The sequence below is a fragment of the Denticeps clupeoides genome, chromosome 9 (assembly GCF_900700375.1).
Source record: "Denticeps clupeoides chromosome 9, fDenClu1.1, whole genome shotgun sequence".
NCBI classification, from domain to species: Eukaryota; Metazoa; Chordata; class Actinopteri; order Clupeiformes; family Denticipitidae; genus Denticeps; species Denticeps clupeoides.
Window position 1 is genome coordinate 5,207,773 of NC_041715.1, and position 12,154 is coordinate 5,219,926.

At 44.1% G+C, this 12,154-nt stretch overlaps 1 protein-coding gene across 3 annotated transcripts in view; it reads left to right on the forward strand.

Moving 5' to 3' along the window:
* Positions 1 to 6,671, forward strand: part of LOC114797336 (activin receptor type-1-like) — a 26,734-nt gene extending 20,063 nt beyond the window's left edge. For all 3 annotated transcript variants that reach the window (XM_028992183.1, XM_028992184.1, XM_028992182.1), the window contains 6 exons: positions 475 to 574; positions 1,070 to 1,216; positions 1,744 to 2,019; positions 4,718 to 4,915; positions 5,996 to 6,126; positions 6,201 to 6,671. In XM_028992183.1, the coding sequence (XP_028848016.1) occupies positions 475 to 574; positions 1,070 to 1,216; positions 1,744 to 2,019; positions 4,718 to 4,915; positions 5,996 to 6,126; positions 6,201 to 6,335 (987 nt within the window). In that variant the 3' untranslated portion in view covers positions 6,336 to 6,671. The remainder of the gene's footprint in view (positions 1 to 474; positions 575 to 1,069; positions 1,217 to 1,743; positions 2,020 to 4,717; positions 4,916 to 5,995; positions 6,127 to 6,200) is intronic.
* Positions 6,672 to 12,154: the final 5,483 nt, after the last annotated feature.

Here is a 12,154-nt window from a genome sequence, read left to right on the forward strand (position 1 = left end):
CGACACTGAAATGGCGCGTTTCAGAATTTATGGCCTCCCATTTGCATTCCTATCATTTTCAAATTGCGCCTCCAAATTGCCTCCGCACTAACGTCTGTTTAGCTGCGCCGCTTCCCTCCCCCCTTCCCTTCTTTTGCTCTTTCCTTCACCCACAACCTCTGCATCGTTTTGTGTGGTTTTCTCGCTCTTTTTGTCCTTTTTGTGCCTGTGTGTTTCTCTTTAAATGGGATTATAATTCCCCAGTTCCGCCGCTGCTGCTGCCGCGGCTCGACGCCGCCCTCTGCTGTCCGTTGCGTGTTAGTGCCGCGCCCCTCCAGGCTGCCGTCCCTGGAAACCCGTTCGGGCGTCTGGATCGGGGATTACGCCGAGTCTCCCGGTGCCCTCGCTAATCACCCACGCCTGCTGGCGTCTCTCACCATTCTCCTGGGCGGCGTGCATTAAACCTTACTCGTTCTTCCCCCCCCCCCCCCCCAGGATCTCTTGGACCACTCTTGCACCTCCGGCAGTGGATCTGGGCTCCCGTTCCTCGTCCAGAGGACCGTGGCCAGACAGATCACCCTCAACGAGTGTGTGGGTAAGGATTCCGGTCTCAAGAAAAGAGATTTCACATAAATATCATTCGGCAGGCATCTAAATATCTTCACATAGCTATTTAAATGCAACACAACACCATACTGATAAAAACAACAAAGGCAAAGCAGGTAATAAAAAAAATGTAATTTAGTACATTCATTTGTTAATTTTTTCTATGGTACTTTGCAGTGTGCGACAGTTACCGTTCACTTATTCTACTCTCCTGCTCTTTCTTACGCCTACATTTGTGCCTTGGAAACGGTTCTATAATAAGTGTTTATAACCTCTAGTGTACGGGAACAAAAAGGCACAACTGTGTTCCTATAGGAATAAAACCAGGGAGCGTTGTTATAGGTTTCTTTTGTCTTTGTCAGACGACCAGAACTTCAGGACTGGGAAGGGATCTAAAGAACAAGCAGCTGAACACACGAGACAGACGCTGACTGTACGGGTGAAGTCTTTTTTTTTTTAAACCCCGAAATGCTCTTCCCGGCAGGTAAAGGCAGATATGGGGAGGTGTGGAGAGGCCAGTGGCAAGGCGAGAACGTGGCCGTGAAGATCTTCTCCTCCCGAGATGAGAAGTCTTGGTTCCGAGAAACGGAGATCTACAACACTGTCCTGCTGAGACATGAGAACATCCTGGGTACGGCCGCGCTGCTCAAACCCGTTTCCATCTAAGGACCATTTTTCAGAACAGGCCTCCTTTCCTTTGTCCGAAATTGATCGCGAGGGGTCTTCAGGAGCGCCGCCCCCGCCTCGCAGAGTGAAGGTTTATAGATCCGATAAATTGACCTGAAGCAGAGTCTCCTCATCTCAGCTCATTATCTCCTCTCTATCGCTCACACCGTCAATCATCTCTCCTGTCTACATTCTTTCTCGTTTTTTTTTTTTAGGTGGACTTTTAGTTTCAATTATTCTGAAAATGTCTTACATAGACAACTAATTTAACATTTAGGTTTGTTATCATGCGTAACAGTTTATTAATATCAATATGAAAAGTTATGATGATTTATGTCCAGATATCTGCCTCAACCTGTGGTATGTATGTTAAATTATTCACTTGACAACTATTATTATGTTGTGTTTTTTTTTTTTTTTTTTAGTAATTGCTCTTAAATTGTGATGTAGTATTGTCTTATTCAGTAGATAATATATTTTCTGCCTCCGCAGGGTTCATCGCCTCAGACATGACTTCCCGGAACTCCAGCACTCAGCTGTGGCTCATCACTCACTACCACGAGATGGGATCCCTGTACGACTACCTGCAGCTCGCCACGCTGGACACCGGCAGCTGCCTGCGGATGGCGCTCTCCATCGCCAGCGGCCTGGCCCACCTGCACGTGGAGATCTTTGGCACGCAGGGCAAGCCGGCCATCGCCCACCGGGACCTGAAGAGCAAGAACATCCTGGTGAACAAGAACGGCCAGTGCTGTATCGCTGACCTGGGTAAGAACAACTCCCCGGGGTGCTCACAAAAGTTAGGTGGAACAAATTTTTTTTTTTTTGCCGGCACCACATTTACCAACACAGTTTTACAGGGTTCACTGTTTTTCCTCCTTTCTAAATCGCTGTGCATATAGGGAAGATTAAAGATTAATAATTAATTTTTTGTCAGTACAACAGTATACACAGTATACCGTGTATTGAAATAATGTGCAATCATAAAAGAATGTATATATATATATATTCTTTTAACACACTAAACTATACTAACTAAAAAAAAAAATCTTACAGATTATCTCTATAGGAGAAAAGTAGAACTTTTCTGTACAATGAACAGTTTGAACAGGACATGTTGGATAATGCAAACAGGACACAAAAGACAAGACAAACATGTGCAAAATGTTGACTTGTAAATGATTAAATATCAATCTGTTTTACATAAAGTTCTTTATTTGAAGCACAATTCTACAAGAAATGTAACTTTGTGCTTAAAGTTCTACATTGAGCTCAAATTAAAACAAGATAAATTTATATAAAAAAAAAGGAAATCATAATTAAAAGTGCAAGTGTTTTAAGGGCTTGAACGTGATTTGTCATCTCGGCCTGTCAATCACGGTCTCTGATAGGTTTAGAACGTGGGGTTTTGTAAAACCCCCACATGGGGTTTACAGAGTTCTTTTACCCCGAACGGTGCGACCTCCGATTTCTCTAGTTGCACCATTGAGAAATTCGGTCGCATTCTAGAGCCCTGCCCCATAAAGAAACAACCACAACAACATTTATTTCTTATATAGCCCAAAATCACATACAGTATGTCTCAATGGGCTTTGACAGGCCCTACAGTTGACACCCCCCACACTTGACCCTTCTGCACACAAGGAAAAACTCCACACAAAAAAACTCTAGGAGAGAGAAAAAAAGAAAGGAAGAAACGTTGGGAAGGAGTGATACAGAGAGGGACCCCCTTCCAGGGTAGAGTGAGCCTGCAAATGGTGTCAGTGCAGGGCTGGGGATGATATAATAATAAGTCCTACAGTTGTAGGGTTGGAGGAGTCCAGGATGTAGTCAGAAAGCACACATGCCTTGTTGACTTGCTCTTTGACGAACTGATGTTCCACGTTCATTCAACCTCTAGCTTTAATTGCCGTTGTGCGCTGCGGCCCTATTTATTGCGGTGGCCGGCAAACATCTCATGTCCTGGCAATCGCATAATGAGCGATAAACAAGCCGCCCGGCTGCTGGAAAGGCAACATGTAGTGCCGGGCCCAGAGCGAGTCGCCTACTCCGGACCCACAGGCCTCTCCAGATCCATCAGCGAAACGACTGGGGCTAATTAAAGGAAGGAAACATGGCAGGACGCCTGTTAGACCTTAACCAAAAATCCATTAGGGGGAGCACTCAGCACCTCAAGTACTTGGAATCGTCTCTGCGGCGAGTAAGCAAAAGGGTACAGGATGTTTCAGGCCCAAACACTTTGCACCCAGCACAGCACCTCCTCTCTTCTCCTGCCGCATGGGGATAAGTGGTTGAATAATAAATGTTTTTTTTTTTTTTAATGCGACCTGCTGTATTTAAAGAATGAGATATGGCGTAGTGAAATATCGATAAAGACTTGCTGGGAACCAGCTATATGCTCTATTGCACTAGTTTTGATATACCGTCTAATTTATATAGCTTCTATTAAATGCACATTTAGCATTTTAATTAGTCACTGCACTGCAGGGGCAGTGGTGGCCTAGCAGCTAAGGAAGTGGACTTGTAACCGAAGGGTTGCGGGTTCAAATCCAGAACACACTACTCCCCGGGCACCTTTCATGGCTGCCCACTGCTCACTAAAGGTGTGCTGTGCTTGCTGTGCATCGTATTGACAAAAAGAGTCATTTTTACATTCTCTTAAACTATTGTTCACATTAGTGATCAATTTGCATTCATATCGTTCCATTAGACCTCAGGACGAATTGTTGCTGATACATGGGGGGTTGCCTACTGTTATACAACTTTTATTTTTATCCCTATTTGCAACAGAGTTAGTTAATTTGCTCTCATGTGATTCTTTTTTTATCAAATCAGCGTCAGTTTGCAGTTTATAGGATTCATGCACGCCGCCCCGCTTAGCCTGGTGTCAACTTTCCCCTCGTGCCTCGACAACAGCCTCTTTATGTGCAAGCAGATATTCCGCCAATCTCATCAATCCTGTTTTAATGGACACAACAACTGTCTTCTGTCAAAAAAACGTGAGGAGTAATGCGCGAGAAAAAAAAATTGTACACGTGCATTTTAAAAAAAAAAAGGATGAATACGTTTATGGCAATTGATTGCGAATTTTTCCAACCCTGCACTTTCCCTGCCTTTCTTTATTTGACGTGCTCTGTAAACGTGGCTGCTTTTTGTTGAGGCAGAGCTTTTTCTTTGTGTTTGTGAGCAGAAAAATAAGCAGTTACAAAAAAAAAAAAAAAAAACAGTCACTCATTTTATTTTTATCCACCACGAGTGTCCCGTCATTCCCCGATATTCGCGACCCGCCGCCGGCCACGTTAGCGGCTCGGTAGGGGCGCCGCATGAACAAAACAAGTGACTCATCACTGATGCGCGCTGATTCATGAGCTGATGCTGGTGCGGCTCTCGAGTTGAGGGTGTGTGAGCGAATACCTGAATGGATGGACGCAGGAATGAAAGCGGGCCTGTTGTTGTGTGCCGATAGGACTTGCCGTCATGCACTTTCAAGACACCAACGAGCTGGACGTGGGCAACAACCCCAAAGTGGGCACGAAGCGCTACATGGCCCCGGAGGTGCTGGACGACTCCATCCAGATGGACTGCTTCGAGTCTTACAAAAGAGTGGACATCTGGGCGTTTGGCCTGGTGCTGTGGGAGGTTGCCAGGAGGACGGTCAGCAACGGTCAGTGCGCGATCCGCATTTCCACACTCTCCTGAATGAAATTGTGCACATAAGCACGTACCCCCTCCCTGCGCTTGTTGTGCAAAAAATAAAAAGTGGCAAAGTTCACAACCGGGGTTTTTGCGAAAGCGTCTTCAGTGCTTATCTGTAAAACGCACACTGCAGTAGAATAATAAAACTACGAGCGTTAAATGAGAGATCATGAGATATTGCAACCAGCATGGCAAGCTATCTGCATTCAGCATTGTGGCTCAACGGCAAAAGCTACGCATCCAGGTCTCCTTAAGAGTGCAAAGTTGTGCCGATTTAATGAGTGTTGCCAAATCATTTGTCTACAGTGCTGCTTTCAGCCCTGAAACGAGACCAGCTGCATGAAAAAAAACTGTAGTACAGTGGAGTACAGACATAAGTGTGTACAATGGGGGGGTTGCCTACTGTTATACAACTTTTATTTTTAACAGAGGTAGTTAATTTGTTATCATCTGGTCCTTTTTTTTATCAAATCAGCGTCAGTTTGTAGTTTTTTTTTTTTATTCATGCACGGCGCCCGGCTTAGCCTGGTGTCAACTTTCCCCTCGTGCCTCGAGCTGTAAATGTGGCACGACTCTGCGTTTGCTTGATTTATTTATTTCTGTTCGACGTGCCGAGCCTCTCCCGCTCGGCGTCTCGCCTGAAACAGAACCCTTCTCCCCCGTTAAGAAGCATCGGGTCTATTTATATCGGGGGTATGGCGTACAAGCGTCCCCGCAGGCTTCCGGCGCAGGGACACTCCAGGGCACGTTAATCTGATGAAGCCTGAGCTGGACATACCACGGAATACAAAATATGCATAACTGGTAGAGAGTGGTTCATTCCAGCCCCCATCCCCAACATTACTGCCATATTCCATATCGTTAAAAGTCCAAAATAACACTTAATTGCCAGAGAGGCGGTAAAATGCAAAGCTCTTGGTAATTTGCATGAAAAATAATTAACCGTTGTTAAACGTGTTATTAATTGGTTGCTATCACATTCTAAAACCATTATTCTGGAGTTGTCTCCATTTCGAACCACCATGCCGATGTGTCTGCGTGTTTTCAGGTATAGTAGAAGACTACAAGCCCCCCTTCCACGATGTCGTCCCCAGCGACCCCAGCTTTGAAGACATGAAAAAAGTTGTGTGCATAGACCAACAGAGACCCAACATCCCCAACAGATGGTTCTCTGACCCAGTAAGTTGCTCAATAATGTTTTACCCTGTAGATATTACTGTCAGAAAGTTTTATTAATTTTCTCCCTCTTCCAGACATTAACGTCCATCGCCAAACTCATGAAAGAGTGCTGGTACCAGAATCCTTCTGCGAGACTCACGGCGCTACGCATAAAAAAGACTCTGACAAAAATCGACAACTCTCTGGACAAAATAAAAGCGGACTGCTGAGCTGCTCCCAGGAGGAAGACCATAAAGGCCTTTAAAGATCCAGGAGGGGGGCGGGGTCACCGGCGGCAGGCGACGGCGACTTAGGAGAAACCCTCCCGGGATTAGTGCTCTTATAGCGGCACACTTGTATTTATTTTTAGACACTTGGCAGGAGACATTTTGGCATCCAAAGATGGCGTACGAGGCATTTATAAGACTACCGATGGTCGTTCGATAGTTTGGTGACTATCACTTTTAACACATAGGAGCTTTCAGAAAGTCACGTTCTTCAAGGAAGAAACTGTTACCTGGGCATTTGAGACATTTTTTTTTGGAAGGGGGGGAACATTTAGAAATACTGTTATGTGCTTTATTTCCTTAATTGCACTAGCGATCTTTGCATTCCTTACTTGCACTGTTACAGATGCATTTGGAGAAGTTTTATTTCCTATTCCACAATCGACATTATAATTACAGAGGAGGAAAAATTGTGCATTGGCTGCATCTCTTGCATTGTTGTTGTTGTTTACAGTATTGGCGGAAAGGTCTCAGCATTGTATTTTTTTTTGTAAAAAAGTGTAATTTATTTAACAAATTCATTTTTTTTTTTTTTAATAGTCACACTGTCCTTCCTCCTTCCAAGATGTCTTATGTATCCTGTTGCAGAATTTTGTATATCACCAAGCATTTAGCTTTATGTATTTGTTTTTTATGTTTTTTTTTTTTTCATAAGCTTTATCGAGTACAGATGCAAAAAAAAGAGTAAATAAACATTTACTAGACAAACCTGAGCTTTGTAAAGCAATGATAAGCCATTGTTAACACTTGTTTTAATGCGTTATTGGAGTACTTTTCACTTTTTAATTACATAATTTTTTACACAGTACTTTTTTTCTTACACAGTATCTCCCATTCAACAGCAGTAAGTAGTCACACATTTCTAACAGTCGTATTTATTTTATTGGTTTAAATCTCAGAGCAAAATATATGATAATAACAATAAAATAAAAATTGTAATTTGTAAATTAAAATGAGAAACATTGTCTTTTCCTTGCACTTGATAAAGGGCTAAGATACAACATAATTTTTTTTAGGTGAAATTGATCACATGTGAGACCACAGCACCATCAGCATCCCAAGGGAGCGGTGGGCAGCCATGAAAGGCACCTGGGGAGCAGTCTGTGGGGACGGTACCCTGGTCAGAAGTATGACTCAGTATGAGTTCAAAACAAATGGCATCATTCAAAAAAGAAAAAAGGATTTGCATGCGCGATGAAATTATGAAATTATTCCATCCATCGAAGCGATGACCACACGAAGGCCAGCTCTGTGTTCTTGACTGTACTAATAAGACATTAGAAGAATTTGATTATACTGCAGCGCTCATTCAGAATAATTCAGATAAATGAATTAACAAATTTTTTATACCTCACATTTCAAAACGGTTGTTTAAATTGCAAATATTTCTGAGTGCAATTTTCTCTCTTTTTTTTTTTTTTTTTCCCCCCATCTCTCTCTTTTTAGGTGTTTCAGCACCACGTATTCTCTGCACTGAAATGCAAGTGGGCGTGTGTACTGGAGGCGCTAATGCCACACCCCATTCTTATTTCAGCTATTTACATTTACAGCATTTATCAGACGCCCTTATCCAGAGCGACTTACAATCAGTAGTTACAGGTACAGCCCCCCCTGGAGACACTCAGGGTTAAGTGTCTTGCTCAGGGACACAATGGTAGTAAGTGGGGTTTGAACCTGGGTCTTCTGGTTCATAGGTGAGTGTGTTACCCACTAGGCTACTACCACCCTAATAGACAGTATATATAGAAAGCTTTAGAAAGTATTATGTGCAATGAAAGGAAATGCAGTTTGTTTTATCAGTTTTCAGCGCACTGAAACAGTGCCACATAGACATCCAACGCAACACGGCCTTCAGCTAGCATGCAGACAAATTACAGGAAACTGGCACGTCACACCACGAAACCACTTCACATTGTCATGCGTTGTCTTCTGGACACCCTCTAAAAAGCAATGCCTCTTGTTTATTGCATTTCATCTGCTACATGCAAATAAAAAAAATAATAAAAAAATCCCGAAACTCAAAAGCGGCGCAACAATTCTGTAATATGTGCATGGTGTTTAGGAACAAGTCTGAATTTACTTTAATCCCCGACTGTAATCCCACAGTGAAGTGCATTTAACACAGATTCAAGCAGAGCATCCTGGGAAATACCACCATCGCCCTGTTTACCCGCCGGTTCGCTCGAGTTCGCTCGAGAGCGCTGTTTTGTCGGCATGGAGAAATCTGGGTCTGGAGCACGTGCATCCTTGATCGTGGCCCTTTGACCTACTTGGTTGTCCCTCAGCCTTTGGGGTGGCTCACATGGATCCATATGATTGTGCAGCAAATGCCTTGAGCAACATGAGCGTCGTGTTACAGATGGGAAACATAACACAACTTTTAAACACAGTAAATGATAATAATTAATAAAACATTAACACTACCCATCAAAAATGGAACAACACCCCTTATCCCTCAAGGAATGGATTTCACTTTGTCTCTGGACATATTTGCAGTGATGTAGCACGACCTGAAAGGTACTTCCATGGATTGGACTTTTTTTTTTTTTTTTTCCAGCACATCCCGCGATGCTCGATTGGGTTGAGAGACTCAAATTCATTGCTGTGGTCCTGAAGCCACATTGGGACAAACGCCACGGTTTTCCCAGTAGAACATTCCCTACAATGACGCACCATGGTAACGGAACTGCAACGTAACATGGAACCTTCTTCCACTGCTCCATTGGCTGGTTGGCATGCTCACGTCCTCTGTAGGAGCTTCTGTTGGTGCACATGGGACAACATGGGCAACAATTTGATGCACTGAACATCCACCTCACCCCCAAACTATGTAGCATGTGCGTGTAGCGTGTGTGTAGCGTATAATGTGTGCATGCTTGCACGTGAGTGTAGCATGTGCGTGTAGAGTGTGTGCGCGTGTATAACGTGTGCGTGCGTGTGTAGCATATAACGTGTGCACACTTGTGTGTAGCGCGTGCGCGTAGCATATAACGTCTGCGCATGTGCGTGTAGAGTATAACGCTTGTGCGTGCCGTGTAGCGCGTGCGTGTTGCGTATAACGTGTGCATGTACATGTGCGTATAGTGTGCGCTTGTTCGTGCGTGTAGCGTATAACGTGTGTGTAGTGTATAACGTGTAGCATGTAGCGTGTGCGTGTAGTGTAGCGTGTACGTGTTCATGTAATGTATAACGTGTGCGTGTACTTGTATGTCTAGTGTATAACATGTGCGTGCTTGTGCATGCGTGTAGCGTATAACGTGTGTGTGTAGTGTGTAGCATGTAGCGTGTACGTGTAGTGTGTAGCATGTAGTGTGTATGTGCGCGTGTAGTGTATAACGTGTGCGTGTAGTGTAGCGTGTACGTGTTCATGTAGTGTATAACGTGTGCGTGTACTTGTATGTGTAGTGTATAACATGTGCGCGCTCATGCATGCGTGTAGTGTATAACATGTGCATGTAGCGTATAACGTGTGTGTGTAGTGTGTAGCATGTAGCGTGTATGTGTAGTGTGTAGCATGTAGTGTGTACGTGTGCGTGTAGTGTATAATGTGTGCGTGTAGTGTAGCGTGTACGTGTTCATGTAGTGTATAACCTGTGCGTGTACTTGTATGTGTAGTGTATAACGTGTGCGAGCTTGTGCGTGCATGTAGCGTATAACGTGTGCGTGTAGTGTGTAGCATGTACGTGTCGTGTGTAGCATGTAGTGTATAACGTGTGCATGTAGTGTATAACGTGTGCGTGTAGTGTGTAGCATGTAGAGTGTACGTGTGTGCAGTGTGTAGCATGTAGCGTGTACGTGTAGTGTATAATGTGTGCGTGTAGTGTAGCGTGTACGTGTTCATGTAGTGTGTAACGTGTGCGTGTACTTGTATGTGTAGTGTATAACGTGTGCGCACTTGTGCGTGCGTGTAGCGTATAACGTGCATGTAGCGTATAACGTGTGCGTGTAGTGTGTAGCATGTAACGTGTACGTGTGTGTGTAGTGTATAACGTGTTCGTGTAGTGTATAACGTGTGCATGCACTTGTATGTGTAGTGTATAACGTGTGCGCGCTTGTGCATGTGTGTAGCGTATAACGTGTGCGTGTAGTGTGTAGCATGTAGCGTGTGCGTGTGGTGTATAACGTGTGCGTGTAGTGTGTAGCATGTAGCGTGTACGTGTAGTGTATAACGTGTGCGTGTAGTGTAGCTTGTACGTGTTCATGTAGTGTATAACGTGTGCGTGTACTTTTATGTGTAGTGTATAACGTGTGCGCACTTGTGTGTGCGTGTAGCGTATAACGTGTGCATGTAGTGTATAACGTGTGCATGTAGCGTATAACGTGTGCGTGTAGTGTGTTGCATGTAGCGTGTACGTGTGTGTAGTGTATAACGTGTGCGTGTAGTGTAGCGTGTACGTGTTTTGTGTAGTGTATAACGTGTGCGTGCACTTGTATGTGTAGTGTATAATGTGTGCGCGCTTGTGCATGTGTGTAGCGTATAACGTGTGCATGTAGTGTGTAGCATGTAGCGTGTACGTGTAGCATATAACGTGTGCGTGTAGTGTGTAGCATGTAGCGTGTAGTGTATAACGTGTGCGTGTAGTGTAGCGTGTACATGTTTGTGTAGTGTATAACGTGTGCGTGTACTTGTATGTGTAGTGTATAACGTGTGCGCACTTGTGCGTGCGTGTAGCGTATAACGTGTGCGTGTAGTGTGTAGCATGTAGCGTGTACGTGTGTGTGTAGTGTATAACGTGTGCGTGTAGCGTGTACGTGTTGTGTGCGTGCACTTGTATGTGTAGTGTATAACGTGTGCGTGCTTGTGCGTGCGTGTAGTGTGTAGCATGTAGCGTGTGCGTGTAGTGTATAACGTGTGCGTGTAGTGTAGCGTGTACGTGTTCGTGTAGTGTATAACGTGTGCGTGTACTTGTATGTGTAGTGTATAACGTGTGCGTGTAGTGTAGCGTGTACGTGTTCGTGTAGTGTATAACGTGTGCGTGTACTTGTATGTGTAGTGTATAACGTGTGCGTGCTTGTGCGTGCGTGTAGCGTATAACGTGTGCATGTAGCGTATAACGTGTGCGTGTAGTGTGTAGCATGTAGCGTGTGCGTGTAGTGTATAACGTGTGCGTGTAGTGTAGCGTGTACGTGTTCGTGTAGTGTATAACGTGTGCGTGTACTTGTATGTGTAGTGTATAACGTGTGCGTGTACTTGTATGTGTAGTGTATAACGTGTGCGTGTACTTGTACGTGTAGTGTATAACGTGTGCGTGTACTTGCATGTGTAGTGTATAACGTGTGCGTGTACTTGTACGTGTAGTGTATAACGTGTGCCTGTACTTGTATGTGTAGTGTATAACGTGTGCGTGTACTTGTATGTGTAGTGTATAACGTGTGCATGTACTTGTATGTGTAGTGTATAACGTGTGCATGTACTTGTATGTGTAGTGTATAACGTGTGCCTGTACTTGTATGTGTAGTGTATAACGTGTGCGTGTACTTGTATGTGTAGTGTATAACGTGTGCATGTACTTGTATGTGTAGTGTATAACGTGTGCATGTACTTGTATGTGTAGTGTATAACGTGTGCCTGTACTTGTATGTGTAGTGTATAACGTGTGCGTGTACTTGTATGTGTAGTGTATAACGTGTGCCTGTACTTGTATGTGTAGTGTATAACGTGTGCCTGTACTTGTATGTGTAGTGTATAACGTGTGCATGTACTTGTATGTGTAGTGTATAACGTGTGCCTGTACTTGCATGTGTAGTGTATAACGTGTGCC